Raw genomic sequence first — 9,475 nt, 5'->3', positions numbered from 1 at the left:
TTGTCCTCTTTGGGTAGGTCGGATCAAGTATTCAGAGATGGTGTACGATGCGTGCATGCACACTTTCGACTGTCTTCCTCTTGCTGCCCTCTTAAACCAGCAGTTTCTCTGTGTACATGGAGGAATGTCTCCTGAAATTACTTGTTTAGAGGACATTAGGAAAGTAAGTAACTTTTTACTATTTTCATAGAGTGTGCTTTTAAATTTTTGTTCTTTATCTTAGCCAGTGACTACCTATATAACATATAGCAATTGCTGAGGTTAAATGAAAATACAGTCAGAGGTAGAAATACGGGACTGACTCATAATCTTGTCACTGTCAGAGAGCTGTTAGTAACACTTGGAGAAACATTCTTTCTCTTTTTAAAAATTAAAGTTTTGTTTCGTTTTTTGAAACAGGGTTTCTTTCTATAATTCTCGCTGGAATTCACTCTGTAGATCAGGCTGGCCTTGAACTCTCAGAGATCTACCTACTTCTGCCTCTGAGTGCTAGGATTAAAAGTATGCGCCACCACTGCTTGGCCTTAAAATTAAATCTTAATAGCTAAAAGCATACTCTTCTTACAGTAGAACTCTGAAACTTTAAAAATCATATTTGTATATTTTAAACAAGGTCTCTCTGCAAAGCCCAGACTAGCCTTGAACTCAAGACAGTTCTACCTCCTCCACTGTATGGTATAATTACAGGACTTGTGCCACCATGCCCAGCTTTAAAAAATTAAATTATATTCCAGCTTGCAAAGAAAGAACATGAATGTGAAGCCTTGGCCAGGCCCCTTACCCTTGGAGTACATTCTTTCTGTAAATGAGGAAATTTGACTGAGTGCCCTGAGCTCTGGCAGCTGTGAGGCGCACTGCCGTTTGCATCCTAAACAGGATGGTTGGTTGCTCCATGTGCCTTACACTCCCTTATGTGGTAGTTATTCCCAAGACTGTGTCTTCATGACTGAGGGAAAGGAGCAGCCTTGTGCACGTGCACTTCCGCACCTTGATCCCCTCAGTTCCCACGGGGCACAGACTCAGGATTTCCTTGAGTTCACAGCAGTCTCCCAGTGAGCAGTGAGCCGGTGTGTGTGTGCTGGCTTTTCAGTACCCACCCAGCATGTCGCCTTTAGTAGATTTTGTATTTAACCACTGTGATCAGCTGTGGTAAAAAGCTCCCCTCTCACTCAGCAGAAGCCCTCTTCTTGACTCTCAGATGTTCTGGTGTGTTCAAAAACAATTATTTATATTCTTTGATTTTTTTGTGGGGGTGTTTTTAATTAAAGCAGCAGTAACTGAAAAAGTAAGTTAATGACAAATATTAAAAGTAAGTTAATGACACCACTGCATAGAATGGAAAGAATAAAAGGCTTTTTACAAAAGAAGACATCTCTATTAGAACGAAGTGAGCAGTGGACAGGATGCCTGCCTGGCTCCCCGCCCTCCTGTAGCTCTGCTTCCCATAGAAAATAGAATTTAACTTTAGTCGTCACAATTTTTTGTGGAGGCTGATTTCACATTTGAGGTAAATTTCACTAGATTAGCATGGGAGGAGAGGCCCTTTTCTACAGGAACAGAGATAAGATACTTGTACACATTTATTGACGAATTCTCATTTTCTCAAGGGACCATCCTTGGGGCTCACGGCCTCATCTGCAATACTTTCCTGTAGGGAGAAGGGGACTTTTAATCTGCTGCTTCCAAAAGCCTTTTACTTTCCTGATTTTTTTTTCTCTTCTTTTGGCCCTTGTGTGTCTTCTAGTTAGATAGGTTTTCTGAGCCTCCTGCTTTTGGGCCAGTGTGTGACCTGCTGTGGTCTGATCCCTTAGAGGACTACGGCAGCGAGAAGACCCTGGAGCACTATACCCACAACACTGTCCGAGGCTGCTCCTACTTCTTCAGGTAAGCTGAGAACACAGTGAAACAAACTGGGCCCCATTTTACTTTTTCAGTTTTTCTTTAATTACATATGTGTCTATACACATGAATGCAGGTCCAAGAGAGAGACTAGAGACATAAGATCCCCTGCAGCTGGAAATATAGGCAGTTGTGAACCACCCAGTGTGGGTGCTGGGAACTTAGGTCTTCTATAAGAAGAGCACATACTCTTAACCACAGAGGCATCTTTCTAGCCCACTGTGATCCATATAATGGAATTATTCTTTTCTAAATTAATTTTTTTTTCTTTATGAATGTTGTATCTGCATGTCTGTCCGTCTATGTACTAAGTGTGTGCCTGGCGCCCTCTGAAGTTAGAGGAGGGTATTATATCCACTAGAACTAGAATTCTGGAATCACCATGTGGGTGCTAAGAACTGAACTTGGGTCCTCAATAAGAGTGGTAAGTGTTCTTAACCACCGCGCCATCTCTCAAGCCCTAGTTTTATGAAATTAATCTTGCCACCACACCTGGTATTATGAAAGTTTTCTTAATGGCTCAGGTCTCAAACAAGAAGTAGAGACTACTGTTTAGTCTCATTCTCTGTGTTCTTATTTCTCTTTTTTCTCTGTCCCCTCTCTCACCTCCTTCTCCTCTTCCTTTCATTTTGGTGTTGGAGAGCAAACCCAGGACCTTACACATCCTGGGCAAGCACTTGTTCAATCCCTTAATAGCAGGAAAGCTTTAATATGTTCTTAGACATGAGATCATAAGAAGTACAGATTAGTGAACACAGTTAAAACCTCTCCCAGTATCTCACTGTTATAAGCTCTAAATGATTTATTATTTGTTTCTAGATATCATCTAGATACTTCCTAACGATCTGACTTTTAAAAGATTTTATTTCTTTATTTTATTATTTCTATATTTTATAGCTGTCTTCAGACACACCAGAAGAGAGCATTGGATCCTATTACAGATGGTTGTGAGCCACCATGTGGTTGCTGGGAATTGAACTCAGGACCTCTGGAAGAGCAGTCAGTGCTCTTAACCACTGAGCCATCTCTCCAGCCTCTTATTTTTATGTGTGTCGGTGCTTTGCCTGTCTGTGTGTGTGTAAACTACATGTGTACCTGGTGCTTGTGGAGACCAGAAGTAGGCATCGGATCCCTTGGATCTGGTAGTTACAGATGATTATGAGCCATCTGGGACGGGGAGGGGTGGGGGCTGCAAAAGAAACCTGGGTCTTCTGCAAGAACAGGAAGTGCTCTTTAGCACTGAGCATGTCTCCTCCCCCTCCCTCTCTCTCTCCCTCTCCCTCCCCCCCCTCTTTTTTTTCTCTCTCTCTTTCTCTCTCTCTATGTATGTATGTATGTATGTATGTATGTATGTACGTACGTACGTACATAATCCCAGTATTTGAGAACAGGCAGGCTGCTGCACAATGTGAGTCCAAGGCCAGCTTCATCTACATAGTGGGTGCCAAGCCAGCCAGGCCTACGCTCTTAGGGTTACTGTTACTGTGACAAAACACTATGACTAAAAAGCAAGTTTTTTGGGGGGGGGGGGCAGGGAGGGTTCATTTGGCTTATCAGATCACAATCCATCATTGGAGTAAGTCAAGACAGGAACTGAACTAGGGCTGGAACCTGGAGGCAGCTGATGGAGAGACCATGGAGGGTGCTGCTTACTGGCTTGCTCCCAGCTTTTGGAACTTCTGCTATTGACCAAAACAAACCAAAACCAAAACCCAGAACACTGATCCAAGCCTAGGACTTTTCCTGGAAGTTATTGTCCTAAAGTTCACATGTGAGCTCTTGGTATGGTTTGCCAAGCCTAAATAAATAAATAAATAAAGTAGAGAAAATAAAGACATTGAAATCTAAACTAATTTTAATTCCACTGTTTTATTATGACAAATTTAGTTCTTTAAAAATCTTGCTAACTGGTTAAGATAATACAGTAATTAAATGATACATATGTATAAAAGAAGCCTTAATTTGCCCCTAAACATTTTTAAAATAATCGTTTTGAATTCTACTCTGCCATCTATCTTTCTAGTGACTTATTTACTGAAACAATTTAACTTTTCCCTCTTATGATGTTGCTTAAGGACTTAGCATTATTGGCCAAATGTCATTTGTTACAGTTCCTGTGGTCACCTGCCAACACCTCTTACAACACAGGCCTTCCACCCAGAAATTCTCCTCCTAACACTTGGCTTGCAGCTATCCCCATACTCACCTGAGTTCCCTGCATCCCAGTCCGTCCTCACAGAGCTCTTATAGCATTGGTGGACACACTTGGCAGAACAACAGATGCACCTGAGCCAGCCCATACGGCGCAGGCTTACAGCTGACATTAGAAGTCATGCGCTGACTCTTGTTTTTAGTCTTTTTTTCTCTTTTGTTTTACGTGTAGGAGTGTTTTGCTCACATGTATGTTTCTGTACCACATGTCTTCCTGGTATCCATGGGGGCCAGAACCCCTAGAACTGGAATTACAGATGTGGGTGCTAAGAACCAAACCCAGATCTTCTCCAAGAGCAGCTCTTAATCACTGAGCCATCTCTCCACCCCCACCTCACAGTTTTGTTTCTGTTTCTGCACTTTTCTGTCAGCAGTCTTTTTCAGTGTTGATAATGGTATCACACAAAGTGCTGTCCAGTGTCCGTGAGCAAAGCAGACTGTAGTGTAACTTACAGAGATTTGTCAAGTGTGAGTTGTGTTCCTGGCCATGAGTTCAATGTTAATGATTCAATCTTATATTTACATAAAATATCATTATGCAAGAAAACATCGGAAACACTTAAGTGGTTGATGAAAATATGGCCAGAGGCTCCTAGGAATCTTAAACCTCATACGGAACCTAGGAACAATGTCTCATGGCATGAATCCTTGGCCGTGGGCTCTACCAGAATTCCACAGCCTCCTACCTCATTCCTAAGGCCTTCTCAAAACTGCTTCACAGTCTATGAATGGCTAACAGACCATTCATTGTTCCTATGCCAGTCAAGAGGGGGACTTCCTGTTCCGAAATTGTGATAATGTCATATATAGGTGATCTTAAAATTATACATTTTCCACTGAGCATAGTAAAAAGAAAATTGCCCCCTTTTTCTCAGACAGGATCCCGTGCATCCCAGGCTGGTCTCAAACTTACTATGTAGGAAAAGACAGCCTTGAACTTCTGCTTCTTCTGTCTCACCTCCCAAGTACTGGGGTTACATGCGCAGCATCCCTAAAATATGGTGTATAGGGGTTGGACCCCGGAATTTGTATGCTGCACAAGCAGTAGACCAGCTTAGTTATATCCCAATTCAAGAAAGAAATACTTTCTAAAAGATAAGTAAGTAACAGCTACAAATTCTGATGGTAATTTTATATCCTAGTTCTTCCTGGTTGTCAAACAGAAGTTCAAAAAAAAAAAGACCATTTTAGGAGTATATGCAGATATCATTAGAGTATGGTGGTCTATAATATTTATATCTACTCCTGAGATAGCCATGCATAGTACTATCTTGCTATTGATATTACATATAAAGTTATAAGTAGATTCTTTTAATTTTTCTAAAGGTTTGATGATTTAAGAAAAGCATGCACTAATTTTGTAGGACCTACTGTATACACATACATGCATACATGGAGTTGTGATACATCTTCGTATCAAAATACCAACATTTTTGATCCTAATACTAGTAGTGTTAAGGTAAAATAAATTAAAAGATGGAGAAACTTTCTATTCTAAGGTGTCTTCTTCAAGTTTGATAGTAGTGTGAAATAGAAATCACTGGTTTCTGAGCTTTTTTTTTTTTTTTTTTAATCGAAATTGAATATAATATACTCGACAGACAGACATAGAGTGTTTTTCCTCTGGGCTGGAGGAGTTACTCATTAGACCTGCTTCCTGTCCTCTCAAGGATTCTCGGAGAGGCCTGGGTTTAAGACGCTCTGAGGAGGGAGGTTGTGAGGGAGGAGCTGGTTTCTGAGCTTTTAATAAAAGTTCAGTCGTAGGGCTGGAGAGATGGTTCCGTGGTTGAGAGCACTGGCTGTTTTTCCAGAAGGCCTGGGTGGAGGCACAATGTTATTGTGCAGTGTTTGAAGATTATCCATGTATTTTTCAAGTGCTGATTTCTCTGCCTCCACGTCTGGTTGCAATCCTGACATGGCATTGTAATACTTACTTTAAGACTCTCCTCCTGCCTCTGTGATGTGATGCTCCTTATTGATTCTCTGGTCTGTCAATAAAAGCTGATCAGCCAATGATTGGGCAGAGGAGGGAATGGGGCTGGACTTCCGATGCCAGCCAGGGGGGAGGGTCGGGGGAGGGGAGAAAGGGCGATGGGAAGTGGGATTCACTCAGAGGAGAGGGAGGGTGGAGGGGACCTTGAGAACACACCTGGAGCTGAGCGACCCAGAGCAGTGCTAAAATACAAGGATCTTGGGGGTTCGGGCTGGGAGGGAGCCAGAATATTTTAGAGGATTAAAACAGATTAATATTGACCAGCTATTGTGGTGTAAAGCTTGATTAAACAAGACTTACAGTATCATCTCATTGATTTGGAAGCTAGTCAGGGTAAAGAAAAAAATTATCACTCTGATGGCTCTAACACCTAGGTTCAGTTCCCAGCGCTCATGGTGGTTCGTAATTGTCTGTAACTCCAGAGTCATGGGATCTGCCACCCTCCTTTGGCCTCTGTGGGAACTAGACCCTCAGATGGTGCATATCCATACAAGTAGGCAAAAGCCTCATAGAATAAAGTAAATCTTTAAAATTGCAGAGTCCATAGTCTCTGTAATCTTAAAACAACTCTCAGATTGGGTGTTCTGTTTCTTCCTATTAAAACATAACTGCTATAATTCCATATTTAGGTTTTTCTCATTTTCTTTTTCAGTTACCCTGCAGTTTGTGAATTTTTACAGAACAACAGTTTATTATCAATAATCAGAGCCCATGAAGCCCAGGATGCGGGGTAGGTTGCACTTAGACCTCACCTTCCTGCAGATTTTACTTTTAGTGTAAAAATGCCTGAGTTCATATCTCCTTTTTCAGGTACCGAATGTATAGGAAGAACCAAGCAACTGGCTTTCCGTCACTTATTACGATTTTCTCTGCCCCTAATTACCTAGATGTCTATAACAATAAAGGTAAAGAAGTCCAGCAATATCTTAGTGTGAATTGTTAGTAACTGTGAGCTCTACTTTAATTTTGTGTTTTATTTTATTATTGTGTTCATTTGCTTATTTTTATTTTTTGGCTCTGTGGATGGAACCCAGGTCCTTGTGTTTGTGAAGCAGGCACTCTACCCCTGAGCTATATCCTGGACACCTATTTTTAAGTACAAAATTCAGTCAGATAAGAAGGTCTTGGGTAAGGGGTGAGGCTTTGTAGTAAAGCATGTGTTTAGCATGGGGAAGGCCTTAGCGACACTCTCTGGTATCTTACTCTGCTCTGCACCAGCTCCCCAAGAATCTGACATCTCTACCTCTCTCTCCCCAACTCCTCTTCTGATTTGTTCTGTTTTGAGACAAGGTTTTGCTATGTAATGCAGACTGGCTTTGAACTTGGGGTCCTCGTGCTTCATCTCCCAAGTGTTAGGGTTACAGGTATGCACTCCCATTCCTAGATGAAGAAGAGATCTTATTGGGAAAAAAAGGTCAGTAAGTTTAGAATGTAAGCTGCTGCTTGTCCTTCATCTCCTGAGAGATTAGGCTCTTTGGGAGCATATTTGTTTAGTATTTTAAAATGGGATCTCACTGTACAACCCAGACCAGCTTCAAACTCCCACCCTACTTTGGCCTCCCTAGTGCTGGGATTAAACATCCACCATCATACCTGGCTCTCCATTAGGTGGGTGGTTGGTTGGTTTGGAGACAGGGTTTCTCTGTGTAGCCCTGGCTGTCCTGGAACTCACTCTGTAGGCCAGGCTGGCCTAAATTTGAAGATTCACCTGCCTCTGCCTCCTAAGTGCTGGGGTTAAAGGTGTGAGCCACCACTGCCCCAGTTTTGTTTCATTTAAATCTGAGACTGAGAGCTGGAGAGATGGCCCTGTGTTTTAAGAGCACTGGCTGCTCTTTTTACAGGACCTAGGAGAAGTTTCAGGGGACCCAACACCATCACACAGACATGCATGCAAGCAAAACAACAATATGCATAAAATTAAAAATAAGTTGTTTTTTAAAAATCTGAGACTATCCTTCAGTGGTTTTTCTTTCTCTTTTAATCTTGTGCTCTGTTAGGACCTAGAGCCTTACTCTTGTTAGGAGGTATTGGGCGCTGAGTTCCACTCCCAGCCCTGATCACTCACTCCATAAAAACAGATCCTCCCTCCCCTAGCCTTAGCTTTATCAGCTTTATCAACTGCTCCAGGCTGTCCTCTACTCCTGACTGTCCAACTGGGCTCTGCACCACCTTTACTGTGTTCTCATTTCTTTTCCCTAGATTTCATGGGTATTAGCAGCTTGGGTTTTTTTTTTTTTTTTTCTAGTTTCCTTTCTTATCAAGTATACATACTTTGTTTTAAGCATCCTCAAGGATAGTTGTGCCCCTATGCCTCGTTTTGTGAGGCACTCTCTTCCTTCTCCCTTTTTAGCACCACTGTTGAGATCATCTGTGGAAAGCCTTGGGGCTCCCAGTGTGCTTAGCTGAGACCTGCACTCACATACGCACTTGCTAATACCTTACCAAGAAATACCTTTATTTTATTTTGTTTTATACATATTTTTTGAGACAGAGTTTCTCTATGCTGCTCTGGCTGTCCTGGAAATTACTATGTAGACCAGGCTGGCCTCAGACTCACAGAAAGCTGCTGCTGCTAACTTCCAAGTGCTGGGATTAGAGACATATGTACTACCACCCAACAGTTTACAAATGCCTCTTTAGTTCTGAGAAGAACTCTCGCACCTTCTTCCTCCTATGGCTGCTTTTCCTGTCATTTGTTTTCTTATTTTTTTGAGACCTAGGCCAGATGACCTTTGAATTTGCTTTGTTGTCTACAATGGCCATGAAATTCTAATCCTCCTGCCTCCATTCCAGAATACTGGAATTACAGGCATGTGCCATGTCTGACATCTGTGGTGCCAAGCCTCATGCATGTTAGGCATCGCTCTTCACGCTGAGCATCTTTGGAGAGATCTTTAGGCTCATTGGTACCCAGGCTGTATCTTTGTTCCCTGATGACCTAAAACATCCTTAAATTGGGGTTTTTATTCTTATTTCTGTCTCCCCACCCCCTATCCCCTGGGAACATACTCCAAAAATTTCTTAAGCTTCCATTTTTAATCATCCACTGTTGAGACTAACTTCTTTTTCCTGTGACAGAATTACTGATATATTCATGTCAGCTATATAAAATGCACACAGCATGAAAATAATGGAAGTGTACATGTCAGGTAAAGTTAGGCTTTCAACAACTGGAAATCCTGTTTGTGTGTGCTTTATAGTAGTCTGCCATATTCATTTTAGACCATTAGTAACTTAAAGTTTAGAACACTAGTCTATCCCACAGCAAGGAAACAGGAACCCAATGTGACCTTGGTCTGTCATTTTTAAAGAATTGTGTTTCATGTCTCAGTAAGAATAATTGAAAGAAAGCCAGGTGTAGTGGCACATACC

General features: G+C 41.8%; 1 protein-coding gene across 11 annotated transcripts in view; it reads left to right on the top strand.

Moving 5' to 3' along the window:
* Nucleotides 1-9,475, top strand: part of Ppp3cc (protein phosphatase 3, catalytic subunit, gamma isoform) — a 71,673-nt gene that overhangs the window by 41,800 nt on the left and 20,398 nt on the right. For 8 of the 11 annotated variants that reach the window (XR_003950828.1, XM_030247690.1, XM_006518714.4 and 5 more), the window contains 4 exons: nucleotides 18-163; nucleotides 1,745-1,884; nucleotides 6,756-6,833; nucleotides 6,914-7,008. Coding sequence is in view for 9 of the 11 variants with exons in the window: in XM_006518714.4 (XP_006518777.1) it covers nucleotides 18-163; nucleotides 1,745-1,884; nucleotides 6,756-6,833; nucleotides 6,914-7,008 (459 nt within the window). In the remaining 2 variants the exon portion in view is untranslated. The remainder of the gene's footprint in view (nucleotides 1-17; nucleotides 164-1,744; nucleotides 1,885-6,755; nucleotides 6,834-6,913; nucleotides 7,009-9,475) is intronic. The other 3 variants (XR_003950829.1, XM_030247691.1, XM_017315924.2) reach the window with 1 other exon arrangement.

This window comes from Mus musculus, chromosome 14, assembly GCF_000001635.26.
Source record: "Mus musculus strain C57BL/6J chromosome 14, GRCm38.p6 C57BL/6J".
Classification (NCBI taxonomy): Eukaryota; Metazoa; Chordata; class Mammalia; order Rodentia; family Muridae; genus Mus; species Mus musculus.
This window is presented reverse-complemented; position numbering and strand designations above follow the sequence as displayed.